This window comes from Nyctibius grandis, chromosome 33, assembly GCF_013368605.1.
Source record: "Nyctibius grandis isolate bNycGra1 chromosome 33, bNycGra1.pri, whole genome shotgun sequence".
In the NCBI taxonomy this organism is placed as follows: domain Eukaryota; kingdom Metazoa; phylum Chordata; class Aves; order Nyctibiiformes; family Nyctibiidae; genus Nyctibius; species Nyctibius grandis.
In genome coordinates, this window is record NC_090690.1 from 424,883 (window position 1) to 443,941 (window position 19,059).

General features: G+C 49.6%; 1 protein-coding gene across 1 annotated transcript in view; it reads right to left on the bottom strand.

Moving 5' to 3' along the window:
- ADAM9 (ADAM metallopeptidase domain 9) overlaps positions 1-15,340 on the bottom strand; it is a 28,347-nt gene extending 13,007 nt beyond the window's left edge. The window contains exons 1-7 of the mRNA XM_068421483.1: positions 15,205-15,340; positions 5,998-6,095; positions 4,532-4,596; positions 3,350-3,428; positions 2,106-2,182; positions 1,156-1,345; positions 300-365 (exon numbers count right to left, since the gene is read on the bottom strand). Of these exons, the coding sequence (XP_068277584.1) occupies positions 300-365; positions 1,156-1,345; positions 2,106-2,182; positions 3,350-3,428; positions 4,532-4,596; positions 5,998-6,095; positions 15,205-15,298 (669 nt within the window). The 5' untranslated portion in view covers positions 15,299-15,340. The remainder of the gene's footprint in view (positions 1-299; positions 366-1,155; positions 1,346-2,105; positions 2,183-3,349; positions 3,429-4,531; positions 4,597-5,997; positions 6,096-15,204) is intronic.
- Positions 15,341-19,059: the final 3,719 nt, after the last annotated feature.

Here is a 19,059-nt window from a genome sequence, read left to right on the forward strand (position 1 = left end):
GCTTCTTCACTGCTATTGCTCAACAGCTCAGTATTCAAGAGAAAACAGCAATGGTGGTTTTTGCCATGTGTTTTCCTTATGTTATTACACTCCTTGCTGATAGAAACTCTCCATGTCTGACACAGTCTACTCTTTTCCTGAAGAGTGCTGCATAGAACATGTTTATTCAGTTTTAGTTAGTGTATTTGCATAACCTTGGCTAAAGCCTCATTGTCTTTCAACAATCCATCTAGGACTAACAAAGACTTTTCAAGCCCTCTCCTAGGGAGAAGGAAGGGAAAGCAACAGATAATCCCCACCTTTTCTTTATCCACAACTATGAACAGCTCCACATATCTTGTTTGATGTAGGACCGCTCTCTTTCTCTGTGGAAAAAAGTTTCAGACAACTTCAATTTTATTAATTCAAGCATAAACAAAAAAAAAATCATGACATTGTCATATTTCACTTGATACAACTCGTGGTTTGAGGGACACACCCAAAGCACACTCTGCCAAGATGATAACAAGCCAAAACCAAGAAGTGTAATCCAATGCACTGACAATTCAACTGTAAGTGTTTTACACTAACGTTCAGCTGCACAAAGATTTCCTGTGTTTCAAAAGCAAGGGGCCTTTTCACTTTTCACACAGGTTTCTTTGGAAATACAGCACACGCTTTTATAAGGGAGCAGAAAGATTCTAACAAGCAACTGCCAACAACCTTGAAGTGAAACACAATGTTTTTCACACTCCTGCTTTTACTGCAACCTTGTTCCTGCACAGCCAAAGAACAAGGGGGACCTCCACACCAAACTCTTATTCTGATGGGTTGGAGAATGGAATAAACAACACAATATTCTGCTGGCTTCTGATACACCACTTCGTTAATGAGCCTCTCCAGTAATGGGAGTGTTCCTGCCCTGGTAAGTCCCAAAAAGCTCTGCCCATGAATAATCTAACCAGCCACCCAACTCTCACCGCTGTGTGCTGAAGCAGAAGGAAATTGCAACTGCTTTGTTGAAGCTACTGAGTTCCTCAGCAGCGTCGAAAGCCCTCTGAATCAGAAACCTTTAGGTATGTGTTAAGCCCCAGGAAATCTGATAAGCTGCTTCCATATTCTGAACACTCACAAAAGCCGTTATAGGGACTATGGAGAAAATAGTGAAGTACTTACTCGCAGCAGCTGAGTCATACTGGGATGGTGATTTTCCTCTGGATGTTCCCTTTCGTGGTCGCTGGTGGTTACCCCACACATCGTGGGCTCTTTCTTCACATTATCCAATCGATATAAAATGTGTTTAGAGCCAGAAGAGGAATCCATGGGTTCAATTCCATAGGTGATGTTCCCTATTGTCACCAAACCCCTAAAATACGGTAGCGTGTGAGAAATTCTTGCATTAAGCACAGAGGATAGTTACCCAGATTTTTACAGTAAAACAAAGCAACAGTTATTCTTTAATAACTAAAGGTACGTCTATATCTCAGTCCTTGCAAAAGAGCATGCTTCATTCCAAGCCTGAAAGCAGCCTTTCCTTGGGTAGGGCCTTCACAAATACAGTAAATTAAACATTTTTGTAAAAGTCTGCAATGCCCCAGAAATTAAATCACAAGCCTTAAGCAGAAACGCTTCAGTTCAAATACACTATTGCCACTCTGGTGTCCAACACAGCACTGCAAAAAATCAATGTCCCAAAACATATGGAATTTAGCTCAAAACAGAAAAAATTCCCAATCAAATTTGAAGTGCACATGCTGTAGGGCCAATTTTGTAAAATTTGCAGACTACTGTTCGACTTTCCATCGTTGCACTACGTACAGTTCTTTGTAGTGACCATCTATGCAAATTGGAAACTAAGCCAAAATTTGTGTCAAAGAACAACTTACTGTACTCTGATACAAACTGCATTAATCAACTTATTTAATGGCATTGCAAATATCTGTTAACTACGTGATAAAAGATACCACAGACAGTCTGCACAAAGGCACACACTATTGCAGCTTGGCCCCGGTCAATGAGTCCCTGCCTGGCTGAACAGCAGTTAAAAACAGCAAGAATTTTGTTTCAGGTTCAGCGAGCCGCGAGACTCACGTGACAACAGGGACACAAAAGATGAGCTGTGCTACCTGAGCCCCGAGCAAGTGCTGACAGCAACCACAGAATCCAGGGTCCCCTCCACGTACCCCTGATAATGGCAGTGATCCTACACGGGAAAACAAGGGCACATTACACACACATTGCACACACACACTGCACACCCAGTGTGATCTCTGATCACGTCATTGCTACACCTGCCACTGACCAGCTGTAGTTACAGCTTGAGAACACAACATGCTTTAAGTTAAATTTACCACATGCCTTTTATCTACAGTCTGTAGCTCCTAACCCACTTCTAGCTCTACCACAATACAACAGCATTTCCTTTGCTAACATGCATCGAAAAACTTCCCCACCCGCCTTAGTGCCACACGGACTCACATACAAGCAGCTAATCAAGATGCCAGGGGCACAGGACTCCAACTGGATCCCTGTCCTGTAAAGCAGATGCTCTTCACAGCTCGATGGGGCCCACAGTTCGTTATCGATTCCAGTTTAAAATCCCCCTTGCCCGCTCATTCTACCTGAAGCTGGCTTCAGAGCTGGCGCTGCCAACACGTTATAAACACCAGGCAAGCAGGGCTCAGAAGCATTACGTAGCCACTGGATTTCTTAACTTGACCGTAAGCCATCCTACTCTTAACTTCTGTCCTCCACCCTGCCTCAAATATTTCGAGGCCAGCCCCTCCCTACAGATTTGGGCCAAATCACCACTCAGTCTGCTAGAGAGCAGCCCTGCAGAGCGCTCGACTTGGACGTAACCTCTCTCCAGCAAGAAGAGGGCCGACACCTGCCATCCTGGCCCACAGGCACTGTGCTGCCAGAACTTCTCGGTTGCACAGTACATCCCTCATCAGCCCTGACGAGACAGAATACTCCCGTTTTGCCCTCTGTACATACCCATTTTGGAAACCAGACAAGGGGGTAGTATGGGGCAAACACACTCCATTTTCTCTGGCAAGTGCATTTTTGAACGTTATTATAAGGGTCAGGTAGATTATGTCGCCTGTTGTTTCAGCAACGAACGCAGAAAGCACTGAAGGCACGTGCTAATCCTTCCACATAAGAAAATATGGGTCTATTACAAGCTCCAGGCTAGATCCTCCTCCAAAATCAAGGACTCTCTCCAGGAAGAGTGCAGCGTGCGCATGGGATTAGAAGGTGGCCCAGAGAAAAATACAACTATCATTTTGTAATACATGACTCCCTCATCCTGTAGATGCTCAGTGTTCAAGTCGCCTTCGGTAAGGGTATAAAAAGAAAGAAATCCTACCTGGACATCTGGATATTCAGATTGCAACTTCCCCTCCTCATCGTAGGTATAAACTGTGAAATCTTTGGGCAGCAGTTCTCTGTGAGGAAAGGGGGGAAGGAAGACAAGAGGAATTCCATGAAATGACTACGGCACTACAGCAGGGCAGAAAGATGATCCTAATCAAAAGTGTCACAAATACAAATTGCAATTAAATAAGGAAACATTCAAAAGGAAGAACCCCCAAAATTAACGAAGAAATAGTGCATTTCCACAGCAAACCCCAAGATATCAGAATGGCAGAACCATTAATGAAATCATACCAACCACCCCCCCACGGATAAGTAAAACAAGCATCAAAACCCATTAAGTTGTGCTAAAAGCTTGTTTTCATGCAGAATAATAAAAAAAAAAAATCACAGCAATTAGTCTGCTGCGTATGACCTCTCTTCCCCAGTTCTGGAAGGAAGTGCTCAGGGAAGTCTCCCACGATTCAGACCGCTGACCCATACTGGCAAATCCCTCGATGCGGCGCAGCTGAATTCCCAAGCTCCCGAGGGTCAGGGGCTTGGCCAGTGGCAACTAGAGATCCCCAAGGGCTTGTACATTTAAATAGTTCTGTCTCTTTTGTCTATTATGAGGGCAGGTTTAAGAAGCAACAGCCTGATAAATGGTAACGTGCTGTTGCTGCAAGTAGCCCTTGAAAAATTAAATGCAAGACAGACAACATCTATACTGTCTGTAAGTTATGGAGTTTAAGGCCTTGGATATAAAGTCAGTTTCCTCTTTTATTAGTATTCTTGTGCTACTGAGACAGGAAAAAAAAACCCTGAAACAATAAACAAACCCCAGAAGAAAGTGAAAATATTTACTTGAAATATAGTTCAGCTTGTTTATTTTTAGATGTGAATGGAGAGAGTCAATTCAGCGATTCCCCAGGTCCCCTTTGAGCAAACTACTGCTTCCTTCACGAGAGGGGATCACCAGGGCTGCTGGAGTTCAACAAAACTTCTGGCTGATAGCCAAGGCTGTGTGACTGAAGCCACTTTCGCCATCTTTCTCTGCAGATTTCGCAGAGGTAGCATGTAACTGCCCCTCTCAAAGAACCTCAAGAATCAGACCTCGCATGCTACCTGCCAGCTCATTATCTGGACACAAAGATGGAATTTATTATTCTGGAATCTAAAGGAATTCACCACTTACTTGTTCTTTTCTAGATGAATCGTGTATTCTTTTCCCTCTATCTCAATAGCATACGACACCTTGTCCTGAATATAAAAAAAAGTTGCATTTTACTCATGTTAATGAATAAAACATTCTTTGAAATCAACAAAAGTTTGACAGAAAACAGTCTCTGCGTGCTCCATCGCTGCTACGACTATAGCATTAAACTGCTCTGTCCCTCAGGACGAGGCTGTACCCCGAGCCTTCCCAGATACAGCTGTGGCAGCAAAGACCCTGCTGGAGATGCAGCTGATCCCAACAAAACTTAAACCACCTCCCAGAGGGACGCAGAGCTCTGTCGGGCTGAGCTGCCTCTCCCATCACGCTTCCTGCTGGTACCCCAACGCCAGCCAGGGGAGCGGGTGCTCCTCGTGCTCCTCGCCAGCTTTGCTGACCCCACAAGCCTTTGCCATGAGAAGCTGGCCACAGCCTTCAGGATCTGCCCTGGTTCCCGGCCATCCAGGAGACAAAACGACTGCCGTGTCCACACACTGAAATAGCCAGGTGCTGAGGTAATGAACTTTCCTTCCTAAATCTTGCTTGGAATAACCATGTGTGGGTGAGCCTGAAACCTATTTTATAATTGTCCCTACCTCTAGAACCTGGCATCCCTTTCTGTGTAACTGGGGAAAAGTCACATGAAGGGAGGTATTTCAAAATAGCTTTGTGGTTTTCTTACTCCTTGTTTCTAAGACTTCCACAGAAAAACTCTTAGTTACAGCTGGAAAAGGACAGTACAGTTTTAGTACTGAACACTGACAGTGAGCCAGTACCTCCACAGCCTTGCCTTAGCCAAGTGCTACACAGAGCAACCAGGACCCTTAAATATTAAGTGGATAAGCTGAATCGCCTGACCACTACATTAAATATCACAGCAGGAGCACTAGTCAGCGACTGCAACAAACTGCAAGGCATTTTTGTTAATATTGAATTCTGCCAACGTTCATAAGATTTGTGACTCAACACAGTTGGTCTAATCCAAATACTTTGAAGTGTGCAGTCTTTAGTTACGTGGCTACAGCAGAATAATACAGGCTGGAAAGTACCACTGGAGGTTGTCTAATCTGACCCCTGCTCAAAGCAGGGCCAGCTACAGAGCTGGCCCAGGCTGCTCAGGGCCTCCTCCAGTCAGACTTCGAGCATCTCCTAGGACAACGATTCCACCACCTCTTTGAAACTCATTCCGGTGCTTAACAACTCTCCTTACGCAACTTTCACACCCAGATCAAAAATCCATTGTGGCAACTTGTAACCTCTGGAGCAGGGAGGTATTTACTGTAACTCACCTAAAGGCAAAGCTAGATGTAATACCTTTTGTAAGGATGGATACTTGTTTGCTGCTAGATGAGTCCGATAGCGTTTTGTGAGAATTTCAAGTGAGTTTTGGGTGGACCTCGTTAGGAAGTAGATACCAAACTGAAGGCATTTTTCAGACTGCCCAGTACCTGTACTGAGGAGACATTGGAAGCCTCTCGCCGTTCTCTTCCTAACCTCTGCGGGATTACAACTTCATAGGAAGACAACAGAGAAACCTGCTGGAAACCTAGAAAGCAGAACAGAAACACTGGTTAAAGAAAAAGCAGTCGGAAGGACAAGGTGCAAGGACGAAAATGATGATTCAGGAAAAGCCCCTTCAGTAGGAGGGAGGCAGCCTGTGACTCCAGTTCAGGTCTCCAACTCATCACAGACCCCTGAAACTGGGTCTGCAGTGCTGCACAGGGCAGATCCCTCTGCCACCAGACTGGCATCGTTTCTTATCGCATACTTACAAGCTCTACTTTTAAGAAACAACACAGCACCACGTTGCCCAGGCACCACACGCGTTCGGAGAGCTGTAACCTGAACAGAAAAAGCCAGAGGCCCTGATGCACACAGGAGAGCACAGAGCAAACGTCAGAGCGGAGCACGCTTGGACTGCCTTGTGAGAGACCAGGGAAAACAACGCACAAACAGCAGAGGAGACGCCAAATTTACCAGAAGGTTTCAAATTGAAAGCTTTGCATTCCAATCACTGTCTTACAAGTACCTATCTCGTACGCCACCACCTTCCATCAGCAGGAATCGGAGCGTGTAACAAAGCAGGTCAGCACAGGAGAACTTGTTCAAGGACACACAGAAAGACAGCGTCAAAACCAGGCGTCCTGCGCTGCAGAACCGCGCCAGCCCCACCACGCAGCCTCTCCAGACCAGCTCCCAGGGGCTCCAGCAGCTTCCTAACAGCAGGGCGGCACAAAGCCAGCCCAGCCGAGCTCAGCGTTACGCCCTCGCCCCGCACATCGCAGCCAAACCTCTGACACAAGGCCAGTACTACTCACTGTGTTCTTAGAGAGTTCTTAAGGGCCTTATAAAAACAACTGAGGTGAAACAAACACATGCAACAAAGCGGCCTTTGCAGATCACTTCATAAATGATTTGCGTGTGCAACATCAGCCAGATCCTCTGAACCAAACAAAAGTCTACAGTCCAAGTTTCCTTTATAAGGCATCAGTTTTTGCAAGCAACTGTTCTGTATCGACTGTGTAAACACGAATAAATCGCACATGTAAATTACTCTTCCCATCAACAGCCGCTGTCTGCCGGTGCCTGGCTCAGGAGCTGCTCTCCGGGGAAGCGGGAGGTTGGTTGCCTGGGGCTGGAGGCAGGATTCAGAGCAACAGTTTTACTAGCTCATGGCAATGGAATCAGTGAGCTCATCATCAGCTTCCCAACCCAAAGGCAGGGGGGAGGCAGCAGTTACCCTCCTTGTCACCGTTTATCTCCAGAAATAGTCGACACACACCTCGCGGCGGTGAGGGGGTGGTTAGTTTCCGAGATCCTCCAAAAACCCTCCGAGTGGGACTGAGATACAACGTTCATTTAAAAACCAGCCACTTTGAGCACGCCAGAACTCACACCGCAACCCCGAAGGCGGCCGTGCCTTTGCGAGTCACACGAAGGCACCGCGTGCCCAAAGCCCCCGCGGGAGCCCTGCTCCGTCACCTGAGAAACGGGCAGAGCCCCCCCGCAGGGTTGAAATGCCAGGGGCTCCCCAAAAGCCTCCCCGAGCCAGCCCCGCCAAGCTGCAGGGACATTCAGACCCCCGCAGCCTCTCGCCCCAGCACCAGCAGGCTGCCACGCGACCCCAACACCACCAGTATCACCCCAGGTCAGCGTTCCCAACGGGCACCCCGGTAAGCGACTGCCCAGGTGAGAAGCGCGTCCGCTTCTGCGCTCTTGCCCCGATATCCCCACAGAGGAAGCAAAAGCAGTCAGATTGCTTTCACTTCTCTCCCGTTACAGCATGTATGTACGTCCTGTTTGCAGAACACATGTATTGCAGTGCGTCTATGGGTAATACAGCACTTGCGTCACACAAGCACAGGCAGAGCTGTGTTGTTTCTCAAGAAATAACACAGTACATGTACTGCAGCAGAAGTTTCAGAAATTACAGTGATTGTTGGAAAAAAAGTATTAAAAAAGCAGAGATAAACTTCCTGAAAACAGCCCTTACGTTCACAGGCTACACAAGTACAGTGTCAGTGCCTCCTTGGCCCGCAAACAGGGGAGGGAAGGGCTGCTTCCTTCCCTGGGATGAACCACCAAAAGTACACACTCCGGCAAATCCCTTCTCTACACTTCTCATTTCCAACCACGCATTTCACTCGTATCCAGTGCCGAGCTCTTGCTCTGCACTTGCTACTTTCCCACTGCCCTCCAGAAGTGCCTTTACTAGTGGGGGACGTGACACTGTGGCATTTGGACAGTTTTGGACACGCGCTACAGAAACACCAGGGCATGGTTAATCTCCGCAGCGCTCAGAAAGCGGTGTGCCTCCCCGAAAGCAGCTTGGAAGCAGAAAACAAAGGAGTGAATCATCATGCGAAGCTAACAAGACTGGGAGGGATTTCTGGGAAGAGTGCAGCTCCGAGGCTCGCTCTTAGAGAAACAGCACTCAAAGAGCAGTTTTCAACTCTCCGAATACTCTGAGTCTTCTCCCGCTTTCTGCCCCCCTTCCCTCCCTCCACTACCCCCACTTTGGGAGCTGGTGGCAGGTACAATGCCTTATTCTTCCCTTCATTGTGGGGACAATTCATCAGAGGAGGAGGTGTTTGCCTTGCTTCACAAAGTGCTTCCTACTAGGACAAGCTACAAGGGTCGGAAGGCACCACCTTGCTTTCTAGAGGAACTAAAAAGAGCAACGCAGCCTTCATAGCAGAAGTTCAACCATAATGCTAATTTCCCTTTAACTTTCAGTTCTCTTCTCACAAAGATATTCTTTCTCCCCCATCTTTCAGTACATCAAACTGACAAGCAGCCCACTGATGGACAGAAGAGACGGGAGTTTGTTCTGTGGGATTCTCACCCGGACAGAACCGCTCCACAGCGGCCGAGAGCGCAGCACACCCCGTCCCTGAAGCATCCGTCACGGCAGCACCTCCGCAGCATCGACCCTCCCTTCACAAAGGACCTATTTCCACGCCGGCTGCTGACGCAACAGTTCACACATCACCAGCGGCCCTCAAAGAGGGCACCAGAGCAGTTAATCAAAAATCCAATGAAAGGGACAAGCGCAACAGAGCAGAAATTAGAACATGCGAGAGACAATCCTGCGCCTAAATCCTCCTCCTGCCTTGAAAGGCTGCTATGAGGGGACGGGCCTTTTTCCTACCAAGAAACACAAGTCTTGAGAGGTATATCCTTAACCCAATAACACGCTGGCCACCTCCAGTCCCAACTAGCACCCAGCACTCCTTCTAGTGACCGACACATTCAGACCTTGTCTCGCCCAGGGAAGAAAAACGCACTCAGCCTGACCTAATTAGCACAAAGCAAAATTCTAGCAAGGCCAAGGCAGTCTGCAGCTGTCGCAGCAGTCTAGATCAACGCGAGGTTCCAGCACGCTGTGAAGGCATTATCAGGCACGTTCCTGCAACCACACTGGTATTAAGTTGCTGCTCTCCAGTCAAGACGGTTACTAGCCATGAGAATTCACCCATACATTTCAGTACAAAGTAAAGGTGGATTAATTCATGGCAATTAAGGAAAGGTAGAAGTGACAGCAAAAACCAAACCCAGATACTCAGCTATTTTCCACATAAGATGTTTGAATTCTGTTTTCCTAAGATATGCTGGTTTTTGTAAATTTTTCTCCACTCCCTTTTGAGAAACTCCGTTGCAATATAAGTATGGTTCTCAAGCACAGCAGTTTGCAGTAAATTTTTCAGTAACTTACAGGATTTCTTGTACTCAGGTGCTTCCTGCCACTGGCCAAGGCTGCTCTCCGAGTTGTGCTACGTGTCACCACTGAGAACATGTTCCTTATCATTCTCGGGTGTAACACTAGTTGAGATTGTATTTCCAAGGAAAAAAAAACAATTGCATCCACTATATTTATCTTATCTCATTAAAGACTGCCTTTAATTATCAAGCATCGGAGGCAACTAGGAAGATGTGAATCATCTTCCCCTCCCCACCCCAAATCCACAGTAGGAATGTTGTGCACGTTCCGTGGCGTGCGGGAGCTTGAAAACCATTGAGACGTGTTGTAGCCGTTAGGGCTCTCCAGACGCTGAGGTAAGCTGTTAGGGTATTCTCTCCCCGACAGGTAAGACCTACATTCTGTGTAAGTCAAGCTGCATCTCCTGTTTTCACAGACCTGGGCACGCCTGCGGATCGTTGGCTCAGCTACAGAAACACAGCACCCAGCTACATCCACCCACACTGAACGGCTCACCCCAGTTATCACCCTTCTCTTACTGTAACTCCTTCCCAAGCCTGCTGACGTGAGGTCATGACATACTCTTCACTGGAAGCAAAAAAAGAAAAGAAATAAGAAAGTTTAGACTGTGGCCTATTACACCACAAAATGAACTCATTTCACACAAACAACTCATCAGCATGTGACCAGCTCAGGCTGCAGACAGACGCTGACAAGGAAGGTGCAGAGAACCCCCGTCCCAGCCCGAGGAAGGGGACTGGCCTGGCCTGGAAATAGAGTCAGGAAAAAAATCAGCACCACACAGAAGTAAGACACTGCTGACATTCTGTTCGGATTTATCCCGTGCCTGCACCCACACTAGCAACTTTTAGCCATTTTACTATAAATGTAAAGGCTTGACCAAAACCGTATCAAACCTAGAGCACCAGCTAGCAGCAACAAGTTTTCATCTTCTATTAGCTGTGTGCATGTCTGAGTCAAAAGATGCACATTGCTAAAGCATTAAACAACAAACTCATTAAATTAACCACTGTTATAATTGATTACAATTAACAGATGAGGTCAGCTGCACCACTCATTCGACACTTAGGCAGCAGACTGCTCACTAGAAGAGGTGCCAAAAGCTTTACGCAGCCATCTAGGCCATCCTCGGGCCCCAGGGCAGGACCAGTTCCACACGGAGCATCTCCAGCAAGCACCCCTGATGCCCAACGGATCTCCCTCGCTGTGTTGTAAGCTGTGTCTCTAATCCCCAGAGGAGGTGGACAGTTTACTCCCCTTCTGTCTGGCTGCAAATTTTTAGATTTTCGAGGTGTGCTGTCACACTCCCCTCTCCTTTCCTTCAGCTAAGTAAAAGCCAATATTCAGTATTTCCTTGTGGACCCTATTTCTTAGCTCTCTGACCGTTCACATGTCCTGAAAGAGGACCCCAAACAGGACACAACAGTCCAGTGAGGCCCCACAAGGTTCACGTGCTTTGTGTGTTTGTGTATCTCCACAGGTTACTCTTTCTTCCATAACAGCACGGCTGATTCACTTGTCACTTCACCTACTCTAACACTCATTTCCTTTCCTGCCAGCATACTCCTGCATCCCATTTTTCATTTGCTCGTACTTGTGCAGACAATCATGTCCACCTCAGCAGAACACTTCGCACCCGTCCTTTCACAGCCGCACCTTCCTGCCAGGTATTTCTCTCATGTGTCCACACTATCAGAATAATCCTTCAAGGAGCCTGAATCCTACCTGACTGGCAGGGTATCAACTGCAAACTCACTGTGCACTCCCTGTATCCCATTACCAAAATCACAGAGGGCTTTGCCAAGCAGTATGTGTTTGAGGAGGAACTCCTGTGAACCGGCTTACAGATGTCCTTCCAGAATGACACGTAACCACCGATCACTTCTTCAATCGATTACACACTAGGAAAAGCATTTTTAGGTGCAGCCAACCTTTCTGCTAGGACAACAGCTGTAGTAAGATCTACTCTTTGGATTACTGGAAGCAAAAATCTCCTTCACTTTCACTACGTAAATATTACCCAAGTCCACTCAAAAATATTTAGAGATTTATACAAAACACCAAGCTAACAAACCTTCTGCTAAAAGCAGGAACATTTCCTATGAAGCCAGCAGTTTCAGTTCCTCCTGTACCTCAAAGGCTAAGGAGCACCTTAGTGGTACTCCATCTCCAAAGCACCCAGGAACATCTGGCCAGCTGTTCTTCTACAGAGTACTACCCCTCGTGACTTTTCTTTCCATCTCCTTCCTCGCTCTAAATCTTCAGACCCAGTGGGTCTCCTTGTGTCACAGTGCCTTTTCAGAAGGCAGGAAAAGATGACCAACTACCATGGCAAGAGAAGCAAATTCATCTACTTACTTTATTCCTCACCTGGAATATTTGTTTAACATTAAAGCTGGCAAGAACGGTTACTGTAGTTTTTCCTCAGTATTTTACTGGGGGTGTTGGATGTTAATGAGGATACTGAGCTCTTCTACAGCAATATTTCCTAGAATATTCTTACGTCCCTCTTGCTGAAATCCTGACCCATGCTGTAAGTGTTTCCTGTCTAGACTCTTGCTGTTCCTTCTGCCCTTTCTAAAGCCACACTCATTTGTCTGCAAGACAACAGCTACTCTTTTTCCACAAAAAGGACTACTACTCCTCTTCTCTGGTACCGTCACAACATCCTCTCCACCTTGGAACCTTCCTACAAGGAGAAACAGAGCAAAGCCACTCTATCCCCTGGTGCAAGACTATTAATCTCACCAGGACACACTCCCTCCCGGGTCAGCGGCCCAGGAGCCTCTGCCCTCCCACCCCTGAGAGCCGTGCCCATGGAGAGGAGCTCCTCGCACACAGAGCCCACTCACTTCCCCGCGGCTCAGCTGTGCAGATGTCAGCTTGCTTCGCACAGGGGAGGTTCGTGGGAACTCTTCTCTTTGGAGACGTCGCTATCTTTGAATTTGGCCACCAAAGGAAACCACGCAAGACAAATTCAATCACAGAACTCGGTAGAGTTGAGCAAATAAACCTTTTTTTTTTAATTTTAGCTTGAGAAATGAGAATGACCAAGACATGCAAAAACTACAAAGTCATGTTTCAAACTTCCTTTTTCCAAAAACAAAGCACCAGAAGAGGCAACATCAGCTACACTGAAATTTCTTTCCTCTTTTTATTCTTCACACAGAGGAAATAACCACAAAACCCCTCTTTACTCTGCTGAATGATTGTCCCAGATTTGTTGAAATATGGGTGAGGCAGTGCTGTGTTTTTCATGAGCTGAACAAAGGAATTATCTTAACCAAACATTGCATCTCCCCAGAAAACTCAAACCAAAGTGTTTAGACACTTTAAAAACTGGTAAAGCATGGCTAGAACACCCTGGGGTGTGCCTGACACCAAGCATCGGGGAAGAGACCAAGCAGCAAACCCCACAGTCCCTGCCCATGGCCATGCCAGCCGGTTTCTTTATGAATTTATACAGCCAAACGCTGAGGCCTCCTACGGACACAAACAGGAGGGGAGAATCTGCACTGTACAAATCCCTTAAGGCTACACATCACTATGTGATTATGTCCATTCAGGAATTCTCAGGTAGTAGTTTCCAGTAACACCTCATTTCTGCCTCATATCCCTGTTTATCGGGGAGCGTCCAAAGCACTTACGTTCCAACCCAAAGCTGGAAGTGCCCGGATAAACTGAACCAGGTGCCTTGTTTCTCCCCTCTCCTCCACACTCAGACCTGAGACAAAGGAGGTCCATCACCTCCCACCGCACATTTGACACTGTTAGCTGGGACAGAGACTCCAGAAGGCAGAGAGAAACACTGCCACCCACCAGCAGTAACTCGGGGACCTGTGTTTCCTCCCACCCTCAGGTAGGAACTAAAACATCACTCCTCAAAATGCCGACCAGTCCACAGGAAGCACAAGCGTCCGATATCCCGGAGATGCGTCATTTAAGACTCCGCTCCTCGGCGCTCTGGCAAGGCAGTTTCCACCACGCCGTGCCACCTCCACCACAAGCCAACAGCCACCTTTCAAAGCTTGGCTTTCGTCTAGCGCACAGCTCACAGCCGCCAGCAGCAACACGCCAAGTGAGAGGCAAGAGATTCGCAGCACAGAATCCCTCGGGGAGAGATACCCACCACAAGAGCACTGCTGCTCAGCATGAAGCATCAATATTAGTTTTAGAGAAGATTCCTCAATTAGGAAGCCCTGACTATAAAACTATGCATTAATGATGAACGCAGAACTTTAACACAGTGCATATATCCCTTCAGGAGGAGGAAAACGACGACAGAGGAGACATTTCTGCCTATCATGTATATATAACATCAGAATCAGCATCGTAAAAGCCCATAAACAGAACGGTTTCGATTCATGAACAGCCCATAAAGACAGCACAGCGTCAACTCGTTAAAAGCCCACAAAGGGAGCGCGGTGCCCGCTCACCGCCGCTAGCGATGGCACTCCGCTGCGCCCCAGTTCTTGCCCCAGGACGCAGCCTCCGTCCTCCCTGGGGGAGAGCAGCCGGCCGGGGTCCTGCCCCGTGCCCGGCTGTGCCAGCGCAGGCGCTGCCCGGGCTCCGCGATGGCTGAGGCCACCCAAACAGGGAGGGGGAAGACACAGGTCCCTGCACGTGTCCCTTGAAACGCAGTGAAACGACGTGGGTGTTCTGTCACCTCAGAACAGAAATGTCACATCCTCTGGGCAGGGGAATTACACGGCTGTACCCAGGACCTGCTCACACACATTTCTGGGTGCCCGCCCCGCCGCACGTTTGACAGGCGTTCCCGTACACAGATTGCCACCCGCCTGGCAAGAGCCTGGAGAGCAGAGTGCCCAGCCTGGCACAGGAGGGCTGCAGAGCCAAGCGCCAGCGCTCCCCGGTGCCCGGGAACTCGAGCAGGTGTACGGGACCGCGCCAGCTCACCGGGGCGGCCTCCTCGCACCGCCGGGTCAAGACAAAGGCCCCGCTGTCCCCTCGGCAGCATTCCCGATCACTTCCAGGAGCCTTTTGGCAGGGAGGGCCCTGGCCAGGCCCGGGCCGTGCCACCACCCGCAGCGCCCCGCTCCCGCGCGGCCCTTCACGCACCTGTGACCCCGCGCCGTGGCCACGCACCGCCAGGGCCGCCCGCACGGGGGGATCCCCCTGCCCTCAGAGCCCCGCACTGGGGGCAGGCGGGGACAGCCGGCAGGACCCCCCGCTCCGGCAAAGGGAAGGAGGGGGGGGGTCTCCCAGCCCACCTGCCGGCCCTCGGGGCCAGGCCGGGCCCTGGCAGCGCTGGGGGTGATGGGGCCTGGCGCTCGCAGAGGGGACGGGGCAGGGGCCCGGGAAGGGCACGGGGGCCGGAGGCCGCCCGCCAGCCCGGCCCGGCCCGCCCGGCCGAGGGGAGGGGGGGTGCCGGCGGCCAGGCCCGGCCCGGCCCGGCCCGGCCCGGCGCACTCACCCGCGCGGCCCGGCTGCCCGGGCGCGGCCAGCAGCAGGAGGCAGAGGCAGCTCCGCGCCGCCCGGGCCCAGGCCATGGCGCTCCGCGTCCGCATCGCCCCTCCCGGCTGGGGCGCTGGGTCCGGCCGGCGGCCCGCGGCCTTATGGGGCCGGGCCGGGGCCTGCGCCGCGCCGCCCTCACCGCCCCGGGGCGGGGCCGCTCCGCCCGCCCGCGGCACCGCGGACAAGGGGCGGCCCCGGCCGGGAGCGGCGGCGGCTGCCCCGGGACGCCGCGGAGCCGCCGCAGGGGCAGCCGTCCCGGGGCCCACCCGGGCCACCCCGTCCGCACCGGCCCCCTGAGAGAGCCCGGCTGCGTCGGGACAGACACCCGGGCAGCACCGGCCCGGGGCACGGAGCCTGGAAGAAACCCGGCCTTAACGCGTCCAGTGCTTTCTTAGAGAGAAACAACCGAGTCCCGAGAGCAAGGGAGTCCCGAAGAAAAGGCCTGCTGAAGGGCGCTGGTCTCAGCACAGCCCACAGACACAATGGCTCTTCTGGCCTTTCCTTCCAAAAAAAACTACGTTACAAATTTGAAGCACATGGAAACACAACTTCATCGCATTCCACTGCGCGATACCACGGGACACGAGTGAGGAAGAGAAAAACTCTCCACAATGAAACACTGTCACAGGCTTTGCAGCCCTCTGCTCCACACGTCGTGCATGTGGCCCTGGCCAGCCTCCGGCCAGTGTACAGCAACCCATTAGCCACCCTCCCGAGGCACGCCGCAGAGCACGGTGGCTTCCTCCGGGAGAAGGAGGAATAAACAACATGTGACACAGCAGTCACGTTACGAGTGGGTGACGGAGAAGCACCCTCATGCCATAGTGATAAGTAGTGTATGAGAGCCTAGACAAATAAAATCCAGGTTTACCAACAACTTCTCAGATGCTGATAACCTCTCCTGGTTTTCCAAGTGTGGTACTTCACCAGTTTTTGTTTTGCTCTTGAACAAAACAGATGCAGCGAAATACCTCACCCTAGACACCGAGCCAAACCTACACCAAAGGCCACACACATCTCACCAGCACAAACAACAGACAACGAGACGTGAGTGCCCTTTGAGGGCTGTCAGCCAGAAACATCCATACGCACCCAAGCTCTCACTCACGGGGGTCTGACCAACATCTACAATGTTTTAGAAATTGCTTTTGAATGCACATAAAGCAAAAGATGCCGTTAATAAACACGCAATAGGCTGAGCAATTGGCGCAAGTCTTCCCCCTCTCCTTAACCATGAGTTCTTGGAAGATTCTAGAAGAGAATCATAGAGGTTTCTACTGCTATTGCTATGGTAAGCAACTACAGAGGAAAGAGTCGTTTGGCCCTTCACATCCCAAAACTCTGCATCCATTTTTGCAGGAGCTGCAGGAAGATGACCTACGTCTCAGGTTTCCCCCCTCGCAGCCTCCAGCAACCAGAAAACCCCCTGTTCCTCAGGACAACTCAACTCTATGAAGCCAGTTTTACATATCCTAACAGACCAAAGCACAGAGCCGTGCGGGAAGCCAGCACGCTGAATGTACAACACTGCGAGATGAGACAGAGGATTTTCTTCCCGCCTGATGTTAGAAACAACACGGAGGTTATACATCTCCAGCCCTTATGGAAGCTGCACATAGCTCGAGTCAGGTAATACCCTGCGCTTCCCAGAAGCTGGGTGTTACCCAAGCTGCAGGAGGCTTCCCGTGGATTAGGATAATATCATGGATCAAATACGGATGCCACTGTGCTCTGTACAAATAACACACAAACATGGATCAGCCACAGTTCCTGCCTGAGGGGCATGAGATTCCCTGGTCCGTATTTAGCAAGAGCTATATCCACCTTCCTCGACTTCTCCCACCACTCACCACCACTATCGCAGCCTTGCAGTACAAGGAATTGAAGACAACACACCTCAAAGCTCCAGAAACGAACCAGAAATGAGGCCGGAAAGCTAGGGCAGCTTCTGAAGGCACATTTTGGGTCAAATGCAGACCTGCCAACTTTGGGAACAGAACCGAGTGCTGCTCATCTGATCACCCAGTTCAAACACCCCTGAAATGCCCACATCAGCAGAGCTATCGCTCAGACATAGTGGAAGATGCTCTTGGAGAAGAACCAGGTGAAACAAACCAAGAAATCCTGGCGCTCTGCGATGTCTTAAGCCACAACTGAGCCTCAAAGGCAAGCACTGGGATTCAGGCCCTTCGCTATCTTCAGCACAGACTTTATGACTAGAATAAGGCAAAGTGAGAAAACCCATTGCAGACAAGAGCCTTAGAGATTACTTGATATTAAAATTAGCATGTTTCATTCTTTCAAAGGCTTAAACAGGAGCGATGCTCTCTTAAAACAGGCATAAAAGGCAGAAACAGGAAATACCTCAAAGAAGTGAACTTACTACAAAAAAATGTACACAAATGGAAACCAAATATGCGTGCTGGACACCTCATTTCCCCAGGACATTGGTAACACAAGAGTAAGCCGTGCAACACAGCAGCCAGTCTAGCTGAGATCGCTCGCTGGTGTGGCTGGTGAGCCAAAAAGGTGCAAACCCAACTACAAACACCAAAGGCAAGGTAGTGTGCGATGTGATGACAACGCTGATGTGGTAGATGTTGAAAAGGACCTCACTCAATGTCTGGGGAAAGGAGTTTGGTGTTTTTCAAGGAAAAACATTCCATTGTCCTTTGACAGAGCAGGGACACAGTCCTCTTGCCTGTGGGACCACAAGGCAGCAGCCCCACTTCCTAGGGAATGCAGCGAAGAGGACGGTGCGAGGCCAGAGACGTGAGGACCAGCAGATAACTGGGACCTTTGCATCTCCTCTGCAGTGGTCAGGCAAGCCCACGCAAAGAGGCATTTCCTCCTTTGTGCTTTGTCACTGCCAGGCCCCTTTGGAGGCTTTAGAAGATTTTTAGTCTGGTTTCTAAGGGGAGCAAGGCTGATGTACAACACTAGTGGCAGTGCGGTCTGGTGTATTGGGGTGTAAATCTCATACACGTGTGTACTTGTGGAGTTCACTGACACTTTGTGAGCTGGACGACAGACACTGCTGGGCTGTGGTTTAGCGAGCCACACTGTGCTCGAGCAGACAGTGAGGGCAGGGGAGAGGATACGGAATGAATTCCCCAAAGGACTTCTGCTGTTTGTCAGTTCCTTTCACAGTAACAAAGCTGTAGAATCAGCAAGAAAAGAAATTTCTCAGAAATCCTCATGCTGGGGCTGGCCATTACACTCCCTTTTCTAGTGACTGCCAAGTGTGTACCTTTGCCAGACTGAAGGGTGTAAGGACTCCAACTAAACTGGCTAAACATGTAAGTGGTTTTAAATAGCACAGTCAGACATGGCATGTTCTCCCTCCAACCTCAGTCCTGCTGGCTCCCACATCCTCTCCTCATACCACATGCCTGGTGTTTGCTTATAAGCACTGTAAATAAAAACAGATCAAGGATTTTGGATGCAGTCAGGACTTCACTGACATCACCAGCAACACACTCGTTAACACTGCACCAGTGATCGCGGGCTGATGGGCACCTACGAATCCTGGTAATGGCTCTTTCCCAAATGCATTCTTATCAAATTACATGTTTTGCCTGGCTTCCAGCTGGAGTTAATGAATGCCACGTACCTGCCTCAAACTGCGCTTGGCATTTCCAATCTAATGACCTCAAGACACTGTGGGGGTGATTAAATGAGGTAGAAGAAAACAAGGCAGAAGAAAACTGATGGAGACAGGCAGCAGCGTGTCCAGATATAGAGGGTCAATAGCAGGATCCCAGTCTCCAACCCTCTGCCTTTATACAGCTGAGTGTGCCGTTCTCTTCAGTTA